The 27,926-nt window shown below is 31.7% G+C and overlaps 1 protein-coding gene across 1 annotated transcript in view; it reads left to right on the forward strand.

Annotated features, from left to right (window-relative positions):
• LOC118201320 (neuromedin-K receptor-like) overlaps window positions 1–21,551 on the forward strand; it is a 90,467-nt gene extending 68,916 nt beyond the window's left edge. Inside the window, exon 3 of the mRNA XM_035373407.2 lies at window positions 19,190–21,551. Coding sequence (XP_035229298.1) covers window positions 19,190–19,303 — 114 coding nt within the window. The 3' untranslated portion in view covers window positions 19,304–21,551. The remainder of the gene's footprint in view (window positions 1–19,189) is intronic.
• The last annotated feature ends 6,375 nt before the right edge of the window (window positions 21,552–27,926 follow it).

The raw sequence follows: 27,926 nt of genomic DNA on the forward strand, positions 1-27,926 counted from the left end.
ATACAATTTTTAAAAATTGCTTATTCAGAAATTGCTTATTCGTTAAAGCGTATTAAAAAAACGTATGAAAACGCATTCATAACCATAGAGTGTAAAATAGGATCTAATGTAAAATTTACCTGTCTTGCTTTCGTTCAGAGTTTATACTTTTCTTTGCATATATTAGTTGCACTCTACTGATTTCTTGCAAACATCAATTAGATGATTAGATCTATCAATGTGTGTGGATATAAATGATTAATTTTTGATTGAATTTCAGAAAAAAAAAACATTTTCTAATAAGAATGGTCGATATTGAATTATACTAAGTCGAAATACGTTGTAAGGATTCATCGCGTTCCCTCTTAAGTGCTGTTACGAGAAAATGTAATAGCACATTGCACATATTATTCTTTTTAATTTAAAATTATCTCTTCCTCCGAATAGGAGATACCGCTATTTAGTGGATAAAATTTATGATTCCATTAGTGTCTACTAATGGCAAATTTCAGTATGTTATGCTATGGAGAAAGGAGACCACTTTCGAAATTAGTTTTCTGCGAAGCTGTGGAAAGCTCAATTAAAACATTTATGTTACTCACAATGGCAACCATAATCGCATAAATAATAATTGTATCATCCAAAATATGGAACAGATCTCTCTGAAAGGAATTTTAAGTCATACGTTCCCAAACCGTTTAAAAATGCAAATATTTTATCATTTCTTTTATCTGATTTGTTCTTCGTATACGTACTTCGTATAAATTAATATCTTTTACGTTCAATTAGGAGCTTTACAGCTGAATTCTTACAATATTTTGAATGGTATCCCGATCACACACTTTCCACCGGCTGAGTTTCATAAAAGTTCCATTAGTTACGCGAAGACAGTATGTAAGAGAAGATAAATGTCATTTCAAGAAAAGAATTTATTGATCATGCTTGCAAAGCACTGCAAATTTTATTATTGATTAACTATGTTCATAACTCACTCTGATTACTGAAAATGGAAACATCACAGTACATGTCATTTTTTTCCTCTTGCATTGAATATGTAGCAGAATTCCAGTACAACTATCCCAATGGCTTGTTTTCTCCAAAATCTTTAAATCTGAACTTTTATTTAATTCTTTTGTGTATTTTTAATATTTTCTTTAATTTAAATAATACAGAGAAGTAAAATAGGAAAAACAACCAAATAATACCTGACGAAGCCAAAATAAACTTTTGAGATTTTTTTGTTTTTTGTCTTTTCAGATTTTTTTGCTAAATGAAGATATAAACGAAAAATCTTTTAAATATTAAAAGTCTAATTAGACTTCTTAAAAAAATAGCTTCACTATATTGCTTTGTTTTTCACAAGTTATGCTGTATTTTAATAAGCTATCATTCGAACTTGATAGCATATTAAAATACAGCATAACAATTATAACAAACTTCTGATCATGGAATAAGTACCATGGATGAACTAAATATTAAAACTTGTAAAAACCCTCTGTCATGGTGTTGACATTTATAATTCCGACGTAATCACAAATTTTTAATAAAATAATCAAACACTTTCCATGTAATGAATATTTATTTTTAAAGAATAATATGTAGAATTTTCCATAAGTTTCGATTCTTTACAAAACATCATATTTGATCAATTTATCGATGTACCTCAGTGGAATTGTCACCTGATGGTTTCTAACAGCGTCAGCCTTTTTGCTTCCTTGTATAAAGTATTGAAATTGCGAAATATTTCGGGTATCATATTGCAACGAAAATATCCATTTTTAACGCTTTTGAATCCATTTGATTAAAGTTTTGACTGACATTTGTACGTACGGAGACAAAATAAAGGGCTCATTTTCCCAAAATGGGGTCAGAAGAAATTTTTTCGTGACGCCTGCACGTGCGTATGTGGGTATCTCGCATAGCTCAAAAATGGGGAACCTCAGAACGTTGAAATGCATATATATATCCACTGTGTCACCCGGCTCAGTGAGCTCAGTTTTTTAATTCTCGTATGTTGGTAAATTGTTCATTTTTGCTTTAAAAGTAATATAATTATGCTCTTGTTCCGCTTAAGGTTAATCTGCATGCAATAGTTGTGGAATTACCAACAATTTAAAGGTTGTTTAATTGGTACTAAGTCTAATGAAACACCACTTGTTTAGATTTTATGATTAGTAGAATAATGAATTAAGTCAGTGTGTGCTATAAACTTCGGTGGCTTTTTATCGAAGTGGGACCAAAAGTAGACAACTATCTAATGAAAATTATGACGCTTCTATAAGTTTAATTAATGAAAGATTTGGTAATATCTTCGCACATGAGTAAACTCTTGAATCTTGAACCGGTTAGAAGTTCGTCCAATGTGAAAGCACTAAGAACACTATACGATTCCTGTGAAATCAATATAAGAAGCTTAAATTCATTAGGTATTGTGTCGGAAGCTTACGGAACCCTCTTATGACCTGTTATTTTAAAGCTTTTGCCAGACGATATGAATCTGGAGTTTAATAGAAAAAGAAACTCTAAACTGCAATATAGCCTAACAGAACTTCTCGAATTCATTAGATTGGAAGTTGAGAATCGGGAAGCTTCTAATTTAATAATAAACTCAAAGAAAAGAGACACAAATTACGATGTTAAGCAGAATAAAAATAATTACTTAAAAGAGGCAAGTGTTCCTACTGCTTCGGCGTTAGCTACAGTAACTAAGCCGTATTGTTTCTATTGTAATCAGAATACACATGATGTAGGAAAATGTGAGAAAACTAATGAGCATAAAAGAGCGATATTAAAATACCATGAACGTTGTTACGAATGTTTTAAGAGAGGTCATGTAGCTTCCAGATGTAAAATGAAACTTCAACCTTGTGAGTTGTGTAATGGTTTAAATCATAATAAGCTATTTTGTAAAAATATTCTTCCTAAAGTGGAAACAGTTTCAGATGTTAAACAGAAAGTAGTTACAGTATCAGATTCTAAGCAGAATGTAGTTGCATCCCTGTCGTTTAACTCTGAGACTGCTGATAAAGGTGTATATTTACAAACTTGCACTGTTTACGCTTCAGATACAGATAATACTATAATCCAAATAGTAAAAATCTTAATTGATGGTGGATCACAGAGGTCATTTATTAGATCTGACTTTGCTGAAAAACTAAAGTTAAGGACTTTAAGGAAAGAAAGGTTATATATTTATTCATTTGGGTATAACCAAGGTAGAAGGTAGACTAATAGAATATAATGTTGTTCAAATTACCCTGAAAAGTATGCTTTTCCCTAATGACTCAATCACTATTGAAGCTCTTGTTACAGATACAATTTCTGGAGCGATCATAAAAATTCCCTCCAAAAACATTTTAGAAATATTAAAATCAGAAAATCTAAAATTAGCCGATAATGGTGAAGCAGCTGAAATAAAAATATTGTTAGGATCTGATTCATGTTGGGAAGTGCAAACAGGCGAAAAGAAAAGAGTAAAAAAGTAAATTATTTGCGGTATCTTCTATATTTGGTTGGTCCTTAGTTGGATCTTTGGAACATGATCAGTCTAGTGCCTGTATTTTTACAACTGGTACTTCTCATTACTTGAAGGAAGATAATAATTCAGTTAATGACTGTTTGCGAAGGTTTTGGACTTTGGACCACTTGGGTTTAGAGGAAAACGAGAATCCTGACGATAAATCAGTCATTGAGAAATTTGAAAAAGAATTGTATTTTACTAATGGTAGATATGTAGCTCGTTTGTTATGGAAATCACATCATGCAAACTTGGGTAATAATTTAGAAAATGCCAAGCGACGTCTAGTATCTTTGGTTAATAAACTAAAAAGTGATGAATGGCTTAGGGCGAATTATGATAGCATAATAAACGAACAGTTAAAAAATGAAATAATTGAAGAGTACGAAATTAAAAGTTGTGATAGTAGTAAAATGTATTACATGCCACATTCTCCAGTTGTAAGAAAAAATGTATCAAAAACTAAAGTCCGTATCGTGTTTGACGCATCTTCGAAGTATAATGGGGTATCTCTGAAAAATTGTTTGATGCCTGGCCCAAATTTGAATCCTTCTGTTTTGGAATTGATATTGCGGTTCAGGCAATACAAAAATGCGTTCTCAGCAGACATTGAAAAGGCCTTTCTCCAGATTGGAATCTCTGAAATTGATAGAGATGTATTACGGTTTTTATACTCGTACTTTGATAATAATTGCAATTTCAAACATTATAGAATGACTCGCGTTCCTTTCGGTGTGTCATGTAGCCCTTTCATTCTGGCGTGCACTATAAAAACATATAAAGAAAATAGAGTTAGAAAATCCAGACATTTTTTAAGATGTTCAACTGTTCGATCTACGTAGAGGATGTTTTCTATGGTGCGGATTTTGTGGAACAGGCTTTTAATTTAAGTACTGGAGCCTATTGTGTGCTTAAAGATGCTGGAATGAATTTGCGTCAGTTTAATACAAATTCCGAGAAACTAAAGGAACTTTGGGATGATTGTTAAATAATTAAATCAGAAAATGAACTAAATTGTTCTTTAAAAGTATTAGGGCTTAACTGGTGTACGAGTAAAGATGTAATTTCTTTGAACATAGACAACTCGTGCGAAACATTAATAGTTGTAGAAAAACCACAAAAAGAAATATATTAAAGGTGACTGCTACTATTTTCGATCCAGTAAGTTTCTTGGCGCTATTTGTATTACGTTCAAAATTGATAATGCAAAACCTTTGGCAGTTGGGTTTAGAATTTGACGACGAAGTTCCAACTTCCAGTTGTGGTCCGAGTGGAGCGGTGAAATTGAAAAGTTAAAGAAATTTGAAATTTCTCGAGAATATTTCCCCGGCAAATTGAATCAAAATAAAGATATCGAACTTCATTTATTTTGTGATGCATCTATTAAAGCGTATGGTTCAGTTGCATATTTTAGATCAGTTGAAGGACAGGTAGCATTCATTATGGCAAAATCTAGAATTGCACCAATAAAACAAAAACTCACACTTCCAAGGTTAGAGTTGCTAGGAGCATTAACATCGGCGAGACTTGCTAAACACTTAAAAGAGCTGTTTTCAATTCATGAAGAAAATATTTATCTGTGGACTGACAGTATGATAGTGGTTCACTGGATTCATAGTGTTCCTGAACGATGGAAAATGTTTGTAAAAAATCGAGTATCTGAAATACAATTATTAACTTGCCCAAATAACTGGAGACATTGTAATGGGAAGTCCAATCCAGCGGACATTTTATCTCGAGGATGTTCAGCCGAATATTTGTTGTCTTCAAGATTATGGCAGTCTGGGCCAGACTGGTTAGTTGAATCAGTGAGTGCTTGGCCTAGTAAATTTATCGTGACAACGGAGTTTTCTGATGCTGAATTATAGCGGAAAAAGTGTATAAATGATACGACAATACTACCGTCTATTGCAGAAAAATCTAATTCTCTGTTGAATCTTGAAAATGATAGTAAATTAATTAGAGCTATTAGAGTGACTGCATGGATATTTAGGTTTATTCACAATCTGAAAAATAAAACTGACAAGAAAACCAGACCCTTGATAGCAGAAGAACTTTTCGACGCAGAATTATATTTGATAAAAGAAGTTCAATATGAACATTTTTCTGATGAAATTAATAGTAGTCTGGACAGTTGATTTCAAAAAGCTCAAACATTTATGAACTAAATCTTTTTCTAAACGAGGAAAGAGTTTGTTAGTAGGAGGAAGACTACAAAAATCCACTTTAAGTTTTCATCAAAAGCATTCTATAATTATTCCTTCAAAAACTCATTTTACAGATCTTCTAGTAAGTGATGCACATGAACGAGTTCTTCATACAGGTGTAGTTAGTACTCTCATGTTCCTCCGTGAAAAGTACTGGATAATTAGATCCAGACAAAATGTGAAACGTGTTATAAGAAACTGTGTACTGTGTCAGCGTTATAATTCCTGACCGATGCGACAAGTCATAGCACCATTATCTCCGTCTAGAGTGCTAAGAGTGTTAATATTGTGTGACAGTATATTTCCTTACTGAAATTGTAATCTTAATGCTACTAATGTTGTATTTATTTTATTTAATTGCTATTTAAAGTACTGTATATTTAATATTTAAAGAAATGTATATATTAGAAAATTTGAAGGTTGTAGAAATGTATAAGTGTGTTTAAAATTTTAATTTAATTCTGAGAAAAAAAGACAGGTTTCTTGTAATAATTCTAGTATTTTAGTTGAATTATGATAAACTTGATTTTGAAATCATTTGTTTAATATTATCTTGAGTTATATAAATTCTTGATTTAAATCCTGATGCTTGAACAGGAATGTTATAACAATAATTCTTGATGAAATTTACTTGAAAATTTACTTGATATTCTTGAAACGTATGGTAAGTTTTACATGTTATTGATGTTTATGTGACATTTCTTGATTACAAAAACTTAAATTTGTACTGAAATGCATAATAATTCTTGAAAGTGTTTATGTTACTGATAATCTTGATAGTTTTGAACTACAGTTCAGCCGGGCCCAGTTTGTAAGAAATCTTATGTGGAAATATATTTTAATCGCCAAAGAGGGCGTAAATCTTTCATGATGTATATATACGTCTTGTTCTTGGATCTGGCATCGCCAGTTGAATGTGTGTTAAACTTGGCAGTTTTAGAAATTTGATTCGTAATGTTCATTTATCTTGATGTTATGTGTGATTTGAATTAGTGTTTTTTGAACCAGGATAACTTGAAAGTTTTGACAGTTAATATAATATTTTATATTTTTGGCGCCCAACGTGGGGTATGTGCACTAAAACGTCTGTCCTCCCACCCGCTGGCCGAATTGCTTATTAGGAAAAACTCAAATTTAAGTTGTAAAAATTTGTTTAGGTTTTTCTGTACTTTTTTAGGTTTTTCTGTAATTTTCAATTTTAATGCCTGTCATTCATAATAAATCAATAATTAAAATAATTTAATTATTGATTAAAATAATTAAATTATTTTAATTAAAATAATTGATTAATTATTTTAATTTCTGTGTTTGTGCTGTAACTTTATTCATAAGTTATTTTAACTACGAAATAATTTTTGCCTTGCCGAGAAGTGGGAACTTTTTTAATTGAAAAATATATCTCTGATGAAATTCGAGGAAATAAATTTGAAAGGAAAAGATGTATAATTTAATAGGCATTGCAAGGAACTCATGTCGTATCTACACCAGATTTTTTTTATTTGACTAGAATTAGTTCAAATTTTCGGGATGAACCGACAAAGTGGAACTAGTCAGGAACTTTAGAATGAATGAAAGGTCGAGGATCATGACACATATGATAATAAATTAAGAATAATGATGTACTGATTAACCTTATTTCACATGCCCGTAGAAAATTATAAATATAATGCATTTACCATCCCTTTTCTCGAAACATTAACGCTAGTTAAACTGTGAAGAAAAGTTGCAATAAATGCATTTTTCAAAGAACTTTCTGTGTTTGTGCTGTAACTTTATTCATAAGTTATTTTAACTACGAAATGAATTTAATAATAACGATATATTTCTTTGAAAATTTCAATATGCTCTGCTGATTTACTTTAAAGCAGTGTTTTATTCCATTATTTCAATTTAAAACTCGCCAAAGAAATCTAAATATGAACAAAAAATTGTGAATATGATTTAAAGTTTTGAATACGTCCAATATACAATGAGAGAACTTTATGCGTTTTATTATTTAAGAAGTCCAATTAATCTGAATCACTTTAATTCCCTGGCATCGGAGAATAAAAATAAGATTTCAAATTTCAATAGTTATTTATTATTTTGAAATTAATTACCGTCATTATTAACTGAAAAAATGATTTAATGAAATTTTTAAAATAACGTGTCTCCATTCTGTTCCGTTTATTTTACATAATTTTGAATGCTGAACTATAGTAATTAATATTTTGATGCCAAGTAAATGGCTAGAAGATTAAAAAAATGGACAATAAAATTAAAATATATAAAATTAAACAAAAAATATATTTCTTTTATAATTAAATGAAAGAAAATTGACTAAAATCATAATGAAAACTAAAATCATAATAGTGCCAGATCCTCTTTATCGGATGCTTCGGAGATTAAAAATGTGTAGTGTTTGAGCGCTTAAATGAATTTAACTTAAAGTTCCGTTTCTGCAGTAAATAGAATTTCAGTTCCTAATACAAAGCTTTTCTTGAAGAATTTCATGGAAAATACATTGGTTGCTTTCCTTTGCTAGTAAGTAAATAGTAATTTTTATAGGTACTCTAATCTCGAAATTGAAGTTTCGGGAATGACCAAGTAACATGAACAGCTGATGTTAATATTTATTAGAAGGGATCCTAATACAGGTGTCTTTTCTAATCAACAGAAAAAGTAACTACTCAATCATAATATACTAGTAACTACTCAGTTTGGTATTTCAATATCCCTTTGAAAGGAAAATGTTAAAAAAGATCAGGTTACTTTAAACAAAAGTCTTTTGGGGATAGAATTTCTGAGAATAATTTCCATTTTACAAACTGTAGTTTTCCTTACGAACATTTTCCTTCTCACATTTTCTCTACAGTTATCTTGTGTATTAGTATTTTTTATAATTTTGGAATACTGCACTGGTATCACAATATTAAATATTTTCAAGTATTTCTAGACGTGTTAAATATAGTCTACTTTCAGATATGTGTCTGGAATATCAGAATCTAAAATCGTGCATGTTTTGTCTTTAGTTGGAACTAATTGTCATTTTCAGTATTATTTCAAAATTTACGTAAACTTTAGAATGAACGGCTGAATCTACAGCTGATTTGAGGAACTGAAGACTTCATATCTTCGAAAAATACTGATCCTCTGAAAATATAATATTCGAGATATATGTAATGGGGTTAGCATAGCCCATTCTGATTATCTTCCCACAGCTAATACTAATTCTATTGTAAATAGTATATCGAGCGCTAATCTTTCAGAGGATCAGATGAAATTATTAAAACATAACTTGAATTTTTCGAAATCATCTAAACCTTCAGTTCTTTAAATGATCGCCCGTATCGAAAGAGCATTTAAATTCTCCACAATTTCAGAAACCCAGAAAGATACAATTCGCCAGTCAATTACTCATAACGTAAATTTTAATAACAAATCGTTTGCTCCAAATCTTAACGAAAAGGAAAGGAAGGCCTTACGTGAAATTCATTCTAATCTTAACATTGTAACTTGAAAAGATGACAGATCCTTGTTATGGACAAACACGCACATATATTGATGGAGTCACGAAACTGATAGTTGAAGGTCCATATTTCTCGATCCCTAAAGATCCTTCAACTTCCCACCTCACGGAAGTTAAAACAGCTGCAAAATCGTCTCATATACAGTCCAATCGGCGTAAGAAATCACTCATTCCACCTACTGTTAACTGTGCTAGGTTTTGTGCTCTCCCCACAAAGTTCACAAAATTGGAATTACTGATCCTATAGTTAATTTTGAACTATAGTTTCCAACTTAGGAACGACATCTTATCCTTTGGACAATTGCATAGTTTCCATATTTTCTACTTTACTTTCTAATAACATTTACACTGTAAAACATTCTTTTGAAGTCGTTGATCAACTTAAAGATATTTCTCTCCTGCGCTCCATTATGGTTTCGTTCGATGTGAAAACTCTGTTTACTAATGTTCCAGTTCAAGGATCACTTAAATGCCTTGAAACTAGGCTTCAAAAATTCCGTTTCTCGTAATCTGAAATTTAAGAGTTAAAACGTCTGTCCTCCCACCCGCTGGCCGAATTGCTTATTAGGAAAAACTCAAATTTAAGTTGTAACAATTTGTTTAGGTTTTTCTGTACTTTTTTAGGTTTTTCTGTAATTTTCAATTTTAATGCCTGTCATTCATAATAAATCAATAATTAAAATAATTTGATTATTGATTAAAATAATTAAATTATTTTAATTAAAATAATTGATTAATTATTTTAATTTCTGTGTTTGTGCTGAATCTTTATTCATAAGTTATTTTAACTACGAAATTATAATTTATTCATAAGTTATGTTAACTACGAAATAATTTTTGCCTTGCCGAGAAGTGGGAACTTTTTTAATTGAGAAATATATCTCTGATGAAATTCGAGGAAATAAATTTGAAAGGAAAAGATGTATAATTATATATATGTTAATTTCATTTACTGAAGTCTCTTTGAGTCAAACTCACTTCGTTTTCCAAAATAAATATAATCACCAAATTGAAGGATTAGCTGTGGGTAATCCCGCCAGTACTATACTTGCTGATATTTACAAGAAATGTTTTGAAGTCAAATTATTTGAGGAACTTACTTTCCGTTTCTGGATTCGCTACTCTGCTGACACTTTCACGTTTTTTGATGGTAACAAAGAAAACTTATCACATATTTGCACACATCTAAATCTAGTCCATATTCCATGTCTTTTGGTAATGTGGACTTGGTTGCTGATGCGCCAGGATTAATGACATCTACATACAATGGTTTCCCAAAGTAACGCAATAAAAATTAGCAAATTTCGAAAGCGTATTTCAATCTGAGTAGCTGAAAACCGCTGTGGATGTCGATGGAAGTTTTTAAATATTGTATATTACAGCCAATCATGATTGACTGTCACAACATACGCTACTTAGGCAGTCGTTAAAGACGCCGTCATTCTGATTAAATTGAGGAGGTTCATTTAAAGCCTGGCAACTTTCGTAAGTCCTAAATCTGATGATAAGCATGTAAATATCTGGAGAGAACAAGGCACACAGAATCTACTCATACAGCATCACACATTTAGAACTCTAAGGTGTGGGTTGGTATTTGAATGGGATATTCAGCTACACATACGTTTTCAAACATAGTTGTGTGATGGTTGCGCGGTATCGGAATGAAGGCCTACATCTTATCTTCAAATGTATGCATAAGCGGTTAGTCCTCACTTTCTCCTTCTGGATGATAATGTCCGTCCCCAGCGAGTCAGCAGCTTTGACGAGTATCTGGGTAACGAGTGCATTTCTAATTCTGTTGCTGTAATCTTATTAAAATTTTTTGGGTGCTCTCTTTATGCGTGTTTGATACTTGCAGTAAGTCTCCGAAAAATGCAAATGCCCTAATAGAAGAAGGGCCGTTGCAGACATTTGCCGTAGTTGATTACCTCACTGAAAGTATGAGTAATCTCTGTGAAATTTGAGTGAAAGTCAGGGGTGGTCACATGCCTTATTAATGTACTTGTTTTCCTTTCAGCATCAATTTTTGATTTGAGCTCTAAGCATCAATTTGTTAATAACGTGAATGTGATGTCATCATTTAATGAATGAAATATAAATATTGTTTAATTTTGGTGCACAATGCTTGTTTTCTTTAATGCTTAAATACACTTCCTAACTTCATTGTGAAATTAGGTGTTAATCAAAGCTTTTCTTTTACATTTTTGTTTATTTTATCATCGTATGCTTAAGTTTTGAAAGCCGGTGTAGTAGCGCATGAATACATAATAGGGTATACATTTTCAGCGAATTAAAGGTTCAAAGAGGTAACTTCACAGAGTGACAGGAATGCTCAGCATCAGTTCTGCGCCATCACTATATAATGAGGGTTTGCATTTTACTATTAGTGTAAATCATAGACAATATACATAAAATGAGATTTCTTTACTTCAAACCTCTCAAGGACGACTTCGTTTAGATTAATGAACATCTCATAGTTGACAAAATACTATATCTTGCATCACAGACGAGCTACCCTTAACTTACCCAAAATATGCTGATGCAATGATACAACAGTTCGTGTGATGCTTTCATCCACTTAAAACTCTCCGAAAACATGATTCGAAAAATGGGATAACACAGCGGGAGTCAAGATGGGCTCAATAATGATGCTCTCGTTTGTGATCATGTGAAAAGCATTATGTGATGTCCCTTATCTCAAGTTCATCGATTACTATCGAATCTCATGAAATGCAGTTCGCATTATGCAATATGTTGACTGACAGATGCAGCAACATTAAATTAAGATTTTATCTGACATAATGATCGATTTGTTAACAAATCACTATGTTACTCAAACTTCGGTGGTCTTATTATTGTACCACCTGTAAACAACCACGATTTTTATGAGGCGCTGAAGTTTTTCAAGATCCGCACTCTTTTAGCCGTATTCCTCTATTGTTCCCTGTGCAAATCCTAACCCATTCCTACTTCAGAAATACAGTTCCCCATCTTCCAGGAACCTATGAGTCAAATGCTGACAAATTAGGCTAACGACTCGAGTTTATGAATACTTCACAAAATCAGAACTGCCTCTGAACTTCTAATTTTGACCTGCTGTATCCAAATTGGGTAATAATTATTTCCACCTGGCAAAAGGCTTCCTTAATGTTTCGAGTTCATAGAATTTATATTTTGTTTTATACTATTTACAGCAATCCTGACAAGTTGAATAACTCATTAATTAAGCATTAAGCATGCTTTTTCTCATGGTCTTAGTTTCTACTTCGTTTCAACTGTGCAACTACTTAATTACTTTGTAGAGACATTAGGATTTTTTTTTTTTTTTTGGAAGTCGGAGAGATGAAAAATTAGCAACGTCTTCGCCGGAAATCGAACCACGAACCTCTGGAATGCCGGCTGAGCGTGCAGAACCACTACACCACGAAGCCACGCTAGGAAGGCGGGAAAAATACCTTCTATACTCCACCTTTTAAAGGGCGACTAGTGGTTTTAGGGGGACCTAATCGCCAAATCCTGGGTGTGGGGAATACTCATCCAACACCCTTTTAGTTCGGGCTCCACTGTAGAGACATTAGGAGTTTTTGGAAACCGGAGAGATGAAAAATTAGCAACACCTTTGCCGGGAATCGAACCACGAACCTCTGGAATACCGGTCCAGTGTGCAGAACCACTACACCACGAATGCACGCTAGGAAGGAGGGAGAAATACCTTATAACTTAAACAAATTCAGTTCAATATATCTTATCAATAGAGAATTTCTTTTTTGAAGAAAGTGTTTTCAAACCAGATTCTACAAACCAGATTTGAGCACAAACAATAAGCTAATTTTTTTTCTAAACCTTTGGGGAAGAAATTCTTTTAAAATTATTTCAGTAGCTTAAACAATTTGCTTTCTAATATTATACTTGCTTGGGCTTTTAAATTTCCTCTTGCTGATTTTTTTCACGATGACTTCAGTTTCTTTCATATAATTATCTGCGAGAACCGATTTATTTTCGCTTCACGATGACGTTCCATATATTTTGCTCACAGAATTCCAACGTAATGTTTCAAGATAGAATTTCAAGAGCGTCTCGTTTTAATAAATGCCTCGCGAAGAACCATCTAAATTTTTAATAAATGCATTCTGTTTTTCTGCTGTTCTCATGAATTTAATATAAATTATATTTCTCACTGCTGAAAACCTGCTTCTTCTCAACAGAATTTTTTATTTTTGTCTGAGTAAGAAAGTAATAGTTTAGACTTTTTATTTTTTAATATGTTAGTCATGCTTAACGAGATATTTAAGTCCTTTTGCAAGAATATTTTCAGAAAACATAGTGGTAGTGTTCTTTTATAATTAATGAGATCCCTATACTAAGGATAACCATTAGAGATTTTTTCGAGCTATTGTATTATGTCAATAATAAATCCGCACTAAATGACGAACAGTTGAAAAAGTAAAATGTTTAAATATTAATATCATTTTGTATAAAAAGTTAAATAATGCAGCACATTACTTAGTTGCTATGAGATATATGCCATAAGGAATGCATTTTCCCTAATTAAATAATGCAATATCTTAATACTTGTTATTGAAAGTTAAATCAGTAAAATCCGTGAAATTTACAATTTTTAAGCAAGAAAATTCTTATTAACATTTACTAAATATGTGTTTACCTTTAAATAAAGATTCATATTTATTGAAATCGTTTAGCTAAGAACTGATTAGTAATTAAAATTATTGTTATTAAAGGATTTTGTTATAATTATTGGAGTTCTTATCAAAAACATCCTGGAAAAATATGCGGTAAAGTCAGTTTAACCTTTCCTTCTCGATAAGGTTACAAGAAGGTTTATATAACACGATCCTAAAACATTCTTCATACTCAGAGATCTCAAAAATATAAAGTCCTTGCATATTGTCTCAATGCAGTTAGAAAATTTATTTATCGCAGCCATTGCTAATTGTGCTACATTTCAAGCCCTCTCCTTCCCGAAGTTACTAAAACTGACATTAAATTTCTCACCATCCTTTCTAATTTAGACACTACTTCCTACTCACTAGCAAAATATTTGGTTTATTGATTTTCTCCTCTACTACCAAAAAGCACGTTCACAATAAGACATTCAATCGAATTTATCAATAAACTTTAACAAATCCCCCTCAGAAATTTTTTATGGTTTCGTTTGATGTCGAAACTTTATTCATTAATATCCCGACGGAGACTGCTTTAAATTTTCTAGAACCTAGACTTGAGGATTTCGCTTTTCGCATAATGAAGTTAAAGATTTAATGTTCCTTGCTTAACGTTGTCTCAAAGAAACGCATTTTGGTTTCCAGAACAAGTATTTTTAGCATCCTGAAAAATTAGCCGCAAAGTATCCTCTTAGTTTTATTCTCACGGATGCCTACGTGTGCCGTTGTAAATTAAAGATCAATTATTTTGTAAGCGTTCTTTAATTCAGCGGGATTGTAATGAAAAGACTTATTTTCTCTTTTGGAATTGATAGATCGATGATACATTTCACTCTTTTTGATGGCAACAAAGGTGATTTAATTCAAGTTATCTCAGTTATGAATTCTGCACAAGATACTTCTATCCACTTCACATTTCATTTCAAACATCCAAATCGTTTCCATTTCTTGACATATTAGTCATCCGAAATCATTTTACTTTTTTGTTGTAGTGTATCAATTTTTTGTTGTAGTGTATCGTCGTATTAAAACAGCTGATAGTACTTGTGTTAAAATAAAATCTATCTCAATCAGTATTATGTTTTCTTGTGGTCATATTTGGGTCCTTTCTCAGAAATCCCCTCTCCTGCTTTTTTGAGTATTTTTAGACCAGATACCACAGGCAAATATATATGTAGAGATAAAAATTTTGAAAACATGTCAAAACATTCTACTTTATTGTCTACAAATTTTCATACTACATTCAGCAACTCACTTTAAACGAAAGCAGCTAGTCCCTTTGATATTACAGCAGAAATTCACTAAATCAAAATTTTTAGTGACTTATACTAAATGTAGTAATGTAGAATTCAAAACATGTGCTTCATTTTAATTTAGTTTTGTCTTAATTAGATTATTAATTTCTTATATTTAAAACCATAAATAGAAGCAAAAAATATACTTAATAAACTGAGCAGAATGTATATGTGACTGATGATCATATTAATAATTCTTTGCCCTAAAAGAGTAGTCTCTATAATGTTTGAATACGTATTTCTTTTAATTTGAAGAATAATTCTTTCTTATGGATGAATTCCAGACAGCACCTTTTTTGATAACCTTGTAAACCTTTTGTAAACAATTAATGGGCATTTACAAGACTTTTTACTGATTTAAATTTAGTAATGTAGTGCGTTTCCTCACATTAAGCAGAATTCTAAGTTATTTATTCTTCCATCATTTTTATAGTTCTGAAAAATGAATATTTCAAGTATTAGTTTGATATTATCGAAACATCCTAAGAAATAGTAATGAACTGCTGTATTGTTAAAATATCTCAGGTAGTCATTATTTTAGTTACATATTTGATCACAAAATTGCGTCGGCTGAATAACTTGTGTGTTTTCTGTCATAAGGAATAGGGTAGTTTTTTTTTTTTTTTTTTTTTGGTTTAAAATGAATGTTGAAGTCATTTCTATAGCAATATATAATATTGTAGATTTTCGAAACAGGAATTATATGCAATATCATCGCCGATATTCTAACTCCGGACATTTCAGTTGCTAGCCGGACGTGCCTACCAATAAAGCATAAAGCCACGGAAACGCAGGATAAGGAGGAAGAGAATACTTTGCAATACAAAATAAAGATACGTTTAGCGCTTTTTAGTTCCAAAAGTTAGCTACAAGAAGCGACAATCGTTTTTATATCGATAAATATTAGGCGGAGCAAAATGAACTAATGACTAAACACCTGCTTATGATTATATATTATAATTACGTACCTGCTAATTATTACGACTAGGCATAGTGAGTATTTCCCTCCTTAAAGTGAGAATGTTGAACAAATAGACCAAAGTTTTCCCGACGAAGAAAAAATGTTAATTTGCGAAAATGTTAGGAACATATGAATTGGAATCAATTTCTTAATTAAAGAAGAAAAGTTTTTTGCGAATGTGAAAATTTCTAGAAAATGCGATCCACCAACTGAAGAAGCTTTACGTGTAATTTTTGCAGAATTAAAGTCAGAACTGCCAGAGCTGCCGAAGATAATCGAATTCCGTAACTGTTATTTTCCCTTCATTTCTATTTAGCGTATTTTAGTTCGTGAGAAGCTCAAGAATTAAAACTGATTTGAATTTCTGTCTCAAATAAGGTAGAGAAAACAAGTGCTATTACAACACAGAATATCGTAAATGAGTCGAAAAACCATGCATTGCTATAATTTACTGTTATGATGTCTCTACAGACATCTGGGAAGAAGTTTTAGTAGACTGGAACGTCGAAACTCGTTTAGTAAGCAATATCTTAAATGATCTTGTCATTCTTCATTCTCAAAAGTAAATTAAAAACTCTTATTTGGATCAACATTTAAGTATCATCTTAAATATTGATAATTCTGCTATTCGAAGGTACACTTTTACATTTTCAAACATTGATTGACAGGCCATATTGCGCGCTCAAGTTTTGCATAGACTAAAATGGTAATTACTTTCTTTACCTCATATTTTCTTGTTGTTGAAACAGAACAGTAGCATAGTGGAAAGAGTTTCACACTTGTTGAAAGGCATATAGGGGTAAGTATAGTGGTAGCATAATGACAGTTTTCAGGATATGTGGGAGAAAATGCTTTTGGACCAATTTATGAAGAGCTGAAAGCAATAATTAGACAAATAAATAAAATTTTATCACTAACTTCAGCTTAGTCAGAATTTATTCCAACTTTGTATAGATTTATTAGGTGGACGTTATAACGCCTGACTCTGAAGCTTAACTAAAAAGTGGTCAAACATTACAACTTTTACTGTGTTCATCACTTTAACAGCAATGCTTTGAAAATTTAGGATTCGGCACCAATGAAACTGCAATCAAAAATAAATTGTTGCTTTTATTGCGCTAATTATTACATTGAATTTCTTCGTTTGTTTACTGTTCTTAATGAAGTTATGACAATTAAAGTTATGTAGAAAGGGAATATTACATATAATTTGCTGAATTTTATTTAGTAAAAATCGAAATCAGAAACTATAACGTCGCGAATTTAGAAACATTTGTACAAGACATGATATAGTCTATCATTTTTACAAATTCGAATATTAAAATGATTTGTTATTTCTCTTTCCGGTATTCATTTTAATTGGTTCGTCTTAGTAATAAAGTGCAAAGCTCGGAAAATATGTCGGCTTTTATTTCTACGTGAGAGAAATTTTAATAATTTTATGCGTTACCTTTCACTTGATTTGTAAATGAATGATATGAAAAGTATAATGTAATTAATTTGTGTAAAAGCATTTTTAGTAGTACATGAAATTTAGAATCGTAAAACCAGCTATCCTAATACTTTCTAGGTCTTAAAACTTTACCCAAAACTGATGTTGGCTATGGTATAGCAGAAAAAATATTTAAAAGAAAGGGAAAATGCATGCGGTATATTCTACAAATCAAATAGGTGTTAACAATACTAATTCAGAAGTCAAACAACAAAAATCAGTGTTATATTTTCAAAATTTTCACAGGACTTGTTTCGATGGTTTTACTGAAACACCATCCTCAGCTGCAAAACCGCAAATGAACACGATAGGAAATAATGATTAGATAAGAAAGCCTGGACAAGAATAAGCAAGTGGCGCCGTCTGTTGATGAAACCAGAATTAAAACATAATTTCTTTAAAGGCCGAAGGCCGAAGGCTGGGGTATTTATAGGATTCCTTGCCAGTGTGGTTTAATTTACATTGGCCAAACTAAGAGAGCCTTAAAATGTCGCGTCAAGGAACATGAGGCATATGTCAGAAATAAGGGAACACAGAAATCTTCTGTTGCTCAACATTGTTGGTCCGAAAATCACACTTTCAATTTTTCTGCTGCCAAAATTATTCAAAAAACATCTTCCATTGGAGAACTGGATTTTCTAGAGGCATTTCACATTCAAAAAAAAAATCTTCCTGTTCTAGTTAACGATCCTAATTCCAATCCATCTTTGCCTTCGGCCTTTAAAGAAATTATGTTTTAGTTCTTTTTCATCAACAGATGGCACCACTTGCTTATTCTTGTCCAGGCTTTCTTATCTAATCATTATTTCCTATCTTGTTCATTTGCGGTTTTGCAGCTGAGGATGGTGGTTCGGTAAAACCATCGAAACTAATCCTGTGAAAATTTTGAAAATATAACGCTGATTTTTGTTGTTTGACTTCTGAATTAGGTGTTACAAGCTTAGAAACGTTCTTTCTTTCCACCGACAGCGAGGCAGCCGTTCCACTGGGTAGTTAGCATATCGGCCTGGTAGCCCCGCTGACGGAAATAACTTGATCAAAATAACACCCTTATAAATACATATTGTGCTCAAGACGACTGCTGGGGGCAGTGCAAACAAATGCTAAACGAAGACGATAGTGCAGTGAAGCTTAGAAACTGAATTATTTTACTTCCCTGAAAAATAAAGGCATTAAACAAAATTAAAATGAAAATATTTAACTTTTACTAGCCCTTATATAAAGCGCTCGATAAATTTCTAATGGGAAGAATGAAAATTTTACCGCTTTCCTTTGCGGTAGAATAGTTCAGCATAGTGATCATTAAAAGAGTGATTCTTTCTATTAAAATATTTCCTTCTCCTTACTAAAATATCTCTTTCTTCTTCTATTAAAAGGGTGATTCTTTCTTTTTTTAAGGATTTCTATATTGTAAATAATCTCTAGGTTATTTATACAAACAAATGTTTTCTCAATTCTTTAAACATGGTAAAAGCTTCATATTTTGTAAATTGTGAAACAATCAGCAGTATTTATGTAATTTAGACACTTCCTTTCTTTCTTCCTTAGGAAAGATTCAACACCGAATTCAAGAACAAATTCAGATTCTGTATGTCAGCTTTAAGACCCCAACCTAGTGAGGACAAGACCATGGAAATTTCGATGTCTTCGAGGTATGGCTGACTAACAGCATATTTAGGACGTCATAATGAAACGCGTTCTCGAAGAAGAAACAGAGGTTTGGAAGTCTCCCAGGCAACCGATAGTGTCTGAAAAAATGCCTTGCAAAGGATCAGAAATAAGAGCTCTGCGTTTTTACTGACAAAAAGCATGGGAGCGTTAACAGAAGTTACCATTTTTATTGCACTATACATCATATTTATAGCTGCCGAAATTCATTAGTTACTTCTCATGTTCCAAGGGATCATCTACTAAAGTCATTTAAGTCTGTCTCACGCATTTGCTTCAGAACATCCTGGATACAAAATACTTGAAACATGATGAGCTTTTAGTAAAGAATGTTTAATATAAAACGTAAAACTGTATTCTGTACTTATCAGAACAGATAATATTCAGTGAAGGTAAAATTCATTGTTACGTGGACTTCTAGCATGTTTTAAGTGCCAGGAACAGAAACAGGAAAGTATTGTCACGTACATTAAATCATAATAAAGGCTCCCAGATAGAATCCTCGTTAAATCTGGTTACGTAACTGATAACTAGATTGTATTAATTTGTATAAATCTATTCTTTCAGAAGAACTTTGATTTCAGAGAAAGAATATGACCGAAAATCAGTATATATAGGATTTGTTTTACAAAGCAAAACAAAAAAAAAAAAAAAAAAGTAAATTGAATTATTGTTCCCCAAAAGTAAAGTTTTTTATTCAAAGTATTTTAAATTTTAAAATTATATTTATTGTTTGAAAGTAATCGAATTTATTGTGTTGTAAAATTTTTGTCAATGACTCTTCTAGTATCAGATGTCAGCTTTCTCAGCTCTTTTTAATGTAGTTAAGAATATTTTATTTCTTTTATTTCTGTTCTCGTTTGCGAAAAAGCCAAAACTAATTATTTTAGAAATACAATATTTTCAGAAATAGTTTTCTTCTTCCTGCAATGATATTTTAAATATGAAAATAAGCTTTACATAAGACTTTATAAGGTATTTCTCCCGCTTTCCTAGCGTGCCTTCGTGGTGCAGTGGTCAGCACACTGATCCGGTGTTTCAGAGGTCCGTGGTTCATTCCCGGCGAAGGCATTTGTTAATTTTTCATCTCTCTTGCTTCAAAAACAGTCCTAATGTCTGTACAGTGGCGCCCGAACTAAAAGGGTGTTGGATGATGATTCTCCTCACCCAGGATTTGGCGATTGGGTCCCCTAAAAACCCCAGTCACTCTTTAAACGGCGGAGTATATAAGCTATTTCTCCCGCCTTCCTAGCGTGCCTTCGTGGTGTAGTGGTTCTGCACGCTGGGCCGGTATTCCAGAGATCCGTGGTTCGATTCCCGGCGAAGGCGTTTTCTCATTTTTTATCTCGCCTGCTTCCAAAAATATACCTAATGTCTCTACAACTTAAAAGATTCGCCTGGAATACTTCTGAATTACACTAGGTTTCCAAGCTGCAGGTTTCCCACTTTATGTCAATGAATAAGGAAAGAATACTCGAAGAGTTCTTTGAATTTCTAGTATATTTGTATTGTGACTACCTGTGGTTTAATTATACAGTTGATAATGATTATTATTGTTCGAAAACACGTCAAAAATAAATTTATAGTTCCAAAAAGGAATTGGTTTGTAGTTTCAGACCGAACTTAAAACTGAACTTCTGTTTTAAATTGTAAAAATAAATTTTTGTTTATCTTGTAGCTGGTAGTCAAACTTGTCCGATGAAACTTTATCTAGAGAGATCGACAAGTAAATGTTGTCAGTCTATTCTCGTTACTGGAAAGTATCAGGTTGATTAGAGAGCACTAATGCAGGATTGGAACTTTGCAAAAATTCATATACCAAAAGTATAGTAAAATGCTTTCGGCAGTCAACCTATTTTACAATTCATTACAATCTTGACAAAATACCTTTTCTTTTCTCAATTGCTCATAATTAAACTTTCATTAAAGTTATTAATATTTAAATGGTGTCATACGATAAGCTGCATATTCTCCTCACTATGCTTTATGAGCTTCGCGAACATGTAAGTACTAATGAAGGTAGTAGATGATTTTTTAAATATTCTCAGGTACTAGCAATGAATGCAAATGCCAAAGGCGTCTTAAGAAGATCCGAAATGGGATTTTTAGTCTTCAGGGCAAGCTTAAAATTGGGCAACTAAAGGAGGTGAAAGAAGATGATATGAAAATGCTGATAGATTTAAATTCATGGATCACTAACAAAAACTTAAAACAAAAAAAAAAAAAAAAAAAAAAAGAAGAAGATTCAGTGAATAGAAATTTCATTCTGTATTCAGTGAATAGATATTCAGTATTTAGTGTATAGAAATGGATCACTAGAAATGAATACAAATCATTTCTCGTGCTAATTTTTGATTTACGTATACGTTCACAGCTGAAAACCGTCAACAATTATCGATATTTGCTTCTTTGCTTTCCCCTCACTAAAAAATTTAATGGAACTTTTTTTAATTGGTATTGTAACTGGAAATGTAAAAAGGATTCTTTATTACAAGGTTAGTTGAAAGCAAGTATTTGACACCAAACAAGAAGCCAAATCTCTCAACAAAACCAGGATTGCTTTCAAAGAAAGTTTTTCTCTCTGTTTATATAAGTTTTTATATACTACTCTCACTATACTGTGTCTATATAAGTTTTTCACTCTGTATAAAGTTTTTCACTCTGTATTGTTCACTGTGTTCGGGTATAAAAAGGTATGCTTTATTTTGAACAGCTAGACAATGGTCAAATCATTAACACAGACAACTTTTACCACCAATTAGATGTTTGAAACATGACTTAATATGTAAGAATCTTTCATTGATCAACAACGTTATTTTACAGCGGAATAACGCTAAATAAGTACTACAAGAGTGATTCGATAAAAGTTCAGGGAGAAATTCTTACTCAAAGTCTGTCCACTCAGTCAGCTCAATTATTATTTTTATACGAGTCACTGCAACATATTCGTTTTGGTAAAAGCTTTCATAATAATCAAGCAATCAAAAATGTAATAATTGAATATTTTATTGGAAAACCAAAAAAATTCTTCAAAATAGGAATGAAAGATTGCAAAAAGAATGAACAAAATTAATTGAAAATGGTGTGTTCTACGTAAATAATAAACACTGTGCAGCAATGTTTTTCATTTGGTTTATCTGACTCAGTCCTGCATTACTTTCCAATCAATCTATATTTCCCTTAAAATGCATATTCGTCTTCTTTTTTTAATATTTATCTGTCAAAAGTAAGAGCTTATCCATAATACATAAATATGGTTCAGATAAAGACACATCCGTATTTTATTTCATCCTAAGGTGCTTTTCATGTGGTTTTAATCATGTTTGTACAATTTTCTGAAATGTCTTTTTCATTTTGTTATATCGTGAAATAACTGCAAAAGCAGTATTTCATATATTGTCAAATGAACGTTGCATTTTATATGTGTTTAAATTATGAATGTAGTGATAAATGTATAAATATTATTCAGGTTACCTCCAAAATTTTAAAAACGTCTGTTGTGCACGCTTCCTTTCTACTTTTAAATATAGGTTTAGAAAACTTGGTCGAAATGTTATTAAAGCTTGAAACAGCATTTTCTGTTTTTACGTCATAGTGTAAATATATCCATCTGAATGTAATAAAACCTTGTGTGCATCATTCTGCAGTGTCATATACCATGTATATAACTGCATAAGAAAATACCTAAAGGATTAAAATTCAGACTTCTCCTGACCACTTTATAATAAGACCTAATGAGTTTAAGAAACTGAAATTCAAATCTACAAAACCAGAAGAGGCTAGTTGAGACCAAGGTAATAAATTCTGTACATAACGATAGTCAAACCTTTGTTATTGACATACGTAAATTACATTTAACATTACTTGTATTGGCTATTGATTTATGAAAAGCCTGAATTGGAGTAGTTATTGCAGTACATGAAAGTAAGCTCAATAAATAATACCTAACTTAATAAATTATATAAATTTTAACAGCATTTAGATTACGAAATATTAACCAATAGTTCAAATACTGTTACGTTTAAAAGTTGTTAAGAACAATATTAATATTTTAAACTCGTGATTGATTTAACTTTTTTTTATTTGGTGCCGGACAAAGAAACAGAAAAAGAAAAAAAACTCTCGTAAAAATATATGAATCCGTAAACTTGTGATTGAAGTTAAACTAAATCTCTTAAATCATTAACATCTGTAAAACAAATTTTATCAATTCAAAGATCAAACTTTTAAGGTAATCCTTAAAAGTGTAAGTAATCAAATGGTGTAATCAAATTGATTATTTTTAACAAAATACTCAATAAAGGTACTTCACTATCAAACTAAATTCTGCAAATGCTAACTTTCTCTAAAATAAACTATACCCTCTGTCTTTCCTGAAATAAATCGCAATGCAACGATAGCCACAAACTCTTTCATTTTAATATAAACATCGAACACCTCAAAACACCATGGAAAGGTATATCCCACAAGTAAGAAGTCAATCACCATTTCCAAGTGAAATAATCCGATCGTATAGTTTCAACACACTTAAAATTAATTTCCCAACTACCCGCTAAGTTACCTACGTTCGAATTGGAAAGAACCAAGTTTTCCTTAAGGATCACATGAGGGACATGAATAGACAACCAAATAAAAACTCAAATACGAGTAAAACATACAACATTAAATAATTAAAGCATTTACAATTTTTTTAGAATATTATAAACTTAGATAGCTGGCCAGACTATTCATACAAAACATTATCTATATTAATATTATTATTATTATTCACAAATTTACATTTGACATTATAAATCATGACCAATATTCTGCCAGAATTATATAATTGTCAATGAACAGTAAAACTCATTTAGTTTCTGAAATTTGTCATTTTAAAGGTTTTTGTTTTCAAATCATACCAAATTATACTCACTTAATACACTCCTTTAAACAGTTACACATGAATTAAAACTCACATCTAAAGCTAACTTTGAGGAACATACAAATTTCCTTCATCAGGAATACAGCAAAAATTCATCTTCTGAAATTTAGTGATTAATTAAATTACTTAATATAATATTCGATATATATTAAATCAGAGACATTTTCTTTAAGAAACATTAAGACTTTCCCTCTTCTATTAAATTAATTTAAGTTATATTAGTTAAACATTTTTAAAACATATAACTTCTCAATTATTAATTAACCAACCAGCAACATTTCAGATTTTCAACTGACATTAAAAGTGCTGCTCATACCTTAGAAATTAGCATTCCAAAAATCATAATAATTAATTATTAAGTAAAACACAAATGAAACTAAATCACTCATAGATTTCAGATCACAAAGGTCCATAAATGAAATGGAATGTTTTCTCCCAATTAGCACAGTGGTTTCCAGATCTGTGTAAATAGGGTCCAAGATAAATGGTACGTTTGGGCTGATCATTTATTCCTCAAGATTACAAGGGTAAAAAGGTAAGAAAAACTGATCATTCTTTTCTTTCTTTAGTGGTGTCCAAGCTGGTGATGTCCAAAGCTAATTTTCTCTTAGGAAAATGCACATGTCGCAGGCCCAACTGCACCGCCTTAAAGAATAACCGAAGAAATGATCATCCTTGAGATGTTCGCAAATGATCGTCTTGAAGATGTTCGCAGACACGTCAAACGGAACTCTTTTTTTTTTTTTTTTTTTTGGAGTTTCACGCCCTTTCCAGCAAGCAAGAAATTTCCTGAAAACTTTAAGCCACAAAAAAAAAAAAAAAAAAAAAAAAATTGCAAGCCAAAAGTCTCAGCAACTAATATTCACTTTTCCCAAATGAAAGGAGTTCATCTTATCAGCTACGAGAACACTGACACTGTTTGATTATTTGCAGGGAACTTTTCAGCACTGCCACTTTTTGGTAATCCACATGCGACTTTTTCATTCGTGGCTAAGAAGAAGCGCGAGAAACTAATTCTTTGATCGCCGGAAAACTGAATCACAGACCGCGTCAGCTTCTAGGCCTCCAGGCTGCGGTTGAAAACTTTATTGTCCCTCCTCTTTTTATTTTTAATTTTATATGAGGTTAAAAAATCTAGAAAAATCTGCTCCTGCCTCAAGTGCAACAGCTTTTAAAACCTCGGTAACGCTAAAATACGGACCACCTCCAAATTCACTATTGGCTCAAACTATAAAATTGTATCTCTCCAATCCAACACTTAACTTTCTAACCAACGAGAAAAAGAGCAATAATTTATCTCCAAATTTCCGAGAAAATCTAACCCTCTTATTGAAAGTGACATACCCATTCCCGCGCAGACAACAAGGAATATTTTCAACCGTAATTCTGTCAAAGTTGCGACACCAGTACGTCATAAACATGTCACAAATTTCTCTTCGGGAAAGCTGAAGTATTTCTCGCCTCCGAACGAGCAAACCGCATGTTCAGTTTGGAAGAAAGGGCACGGACGGGAGCGCAACAGCCCCCGACCTTTGACTCCCAACCGGGTAGCTTCATGGGAATTAAAAATTAAGACATTAACTTTGCACTGTAAAATAATACATAACAATTCTATTGATCTCTAAACATGACATCACTGATTCTTTTACAATTTACAAAATATATCTTTCAAATATCTAATTAAAAAACAAGTTTAATCTGTTTTATGTAGTTAAATTATGTTACGTACATAAAATATTTACATTATGTTATGTATTTAATTATGTTATATATATATCATTGTAATATACATAAAAGAAAGGATTTGTGTTTATGCTTCAATGTATTTTAAAAAGTGTCTATTAGTTTTTATATTGATATCAGAAGGCAAAAACTATAGAGCAATTTTAAACTTTACTTGATATATAAGAATAGCAAATTATAATATAATAATTTGTTACTTAGATTAAGATTAGAACAATGCTTAAAACCTCGAAAATCTTTTTAATTTTCATGACAATTTTTATTTTGTTTTATTTATTGTAAAGTACTATCTTATTTTTTTTCTATAAAAGTTATTATTAATTTTTATCATGAAAAATGATATATTTCATCTAGGTAGTTATTGTTTACAAACTGCATGTGATGGACAAAAAATTCAAATAATTTGGACAGCCTTATTAGCTCATAGACTTAAGCACATTTAATAAATGTTTTTGCTTGAGGAAAACATGCCAGTACTAGAAATTAAAAAGCAAGAACTTTTTTCTCTTTGTCCAGTGTACCATTGGATCAGTTTATTTTCTTTGAAATCGAAAGGATTAGCTGAAGGACTGGTAAAAATATCCCCTAAATTTTCAGTGACATTAAAACTTTCTGACCGACACTGGGTTTCACTAAGAAAGCCCAAATTTCCGAAAGCTACCATCAAAAGAGGTATTTTCTCTATTTTAATGCCAAAATGTCCCTGGTAATTTATATCTGCATTTATGTACTTTTAATATATTGCCTTAATTTCTTGGGCAGATTTCAAGATGCCATATAAATATATACGCTGTCCAGACATCACAAAAATATTGTAAGTCAGATATATATACGGCCTTCTTAGTCAGAGGTTAAGATCTAGCTTTTTAAATCAACATAGCATCAAAATATTTCACTATTACGTTCCCTAAATCACTGAGGACCACATTTCCTTGAGGAATAGCGGCATCATCTACTAAAATGTGACTGCATAGTATAAAAGTGATATTAATAGGGCAAAACGGATCCTTGTGACTAAGAGATTAAGCTGTCCCTTCTAATTAATATCAAGGGGATATAAATTATGTTCGCTTAGGCCACTAAATAGCCATGGAACTTTTAACAATTCAAAACAATATTCTCAAATTGCTATGCTTTATCTGACTACTCATATGCATAGGGATTCTGAGCAAAAGGGCAGATAAGTTTTCTCCTGCCTAAATTACATTCTAACTGATTTCACTGTCCACAAATTATTTCCTTTTTTTGATACGTTTATATACGTTGACAAACATGAACACAGATTTATGTAAAACAATCTTTCCAACTCCGGTCCTGTGTGTCCTGTTGCAGAATCTTGACTGAAAGAAGATTCGTATGATCGGCACTAAAATATTTAAAGTAACTATATAAGCAGAAAAATTATTTACATAGCGGAAAACTGAAACACTTTATTACACAATCTGGATTAAAATGATTTTCTCGTGATCGGTGCTCAAGCATTAAACGTAACTGCTTAAGTAACGGAAAGGATTTGTTGGAATATTTTAACATAATTATTTCCTAACATAACCTGAATTTTAGTGCACGTCCCTATCTGTATATCGAATATGATTCATTTTCCTTAGGTAGTCCTCCACGAAGCCATCCTTTCCTTTAAGTTGATAGCCCTCGAGTGCTGTATCGTAATCAAAGCAATTCAAAACAATCCAATCCATTCTTTGCTGCAGCACATTATTGCTCAAAATTCTCTTTCAGATTGTAGGTTGTGCATATGTGTATCAATTGTATCTGTGAATTGTATGCAGCAAATGCTATTTTTATAATTGCCCCCCCCGAAAAAAACTAGGATTTACGTTGACTTCCTTTTTTTTTTTTTTTTTCCCATTACCTGCAAATCAGTTATTAAGTAGCAGTGAGCTCTGCTATCGATTATCGTTGTAGTTTAAATTGCTTTTCTGCTTCTTTGACGTA

Source organism: Stegodyphus dumicola, chromosome 4, assembly GCF_044657685.1.
Source record: "Stegodyphus dumicola isolate Sdum_Otavi_A_Nest chromosome 4, ASM4465768v1".
Classification (NCBI taxonomy): Eukaryota; Metazoa; Arthropoda; class Arachnida; order Araneae; family Eresidae; genus Stegodyphus; species Stegodyphus dumicola.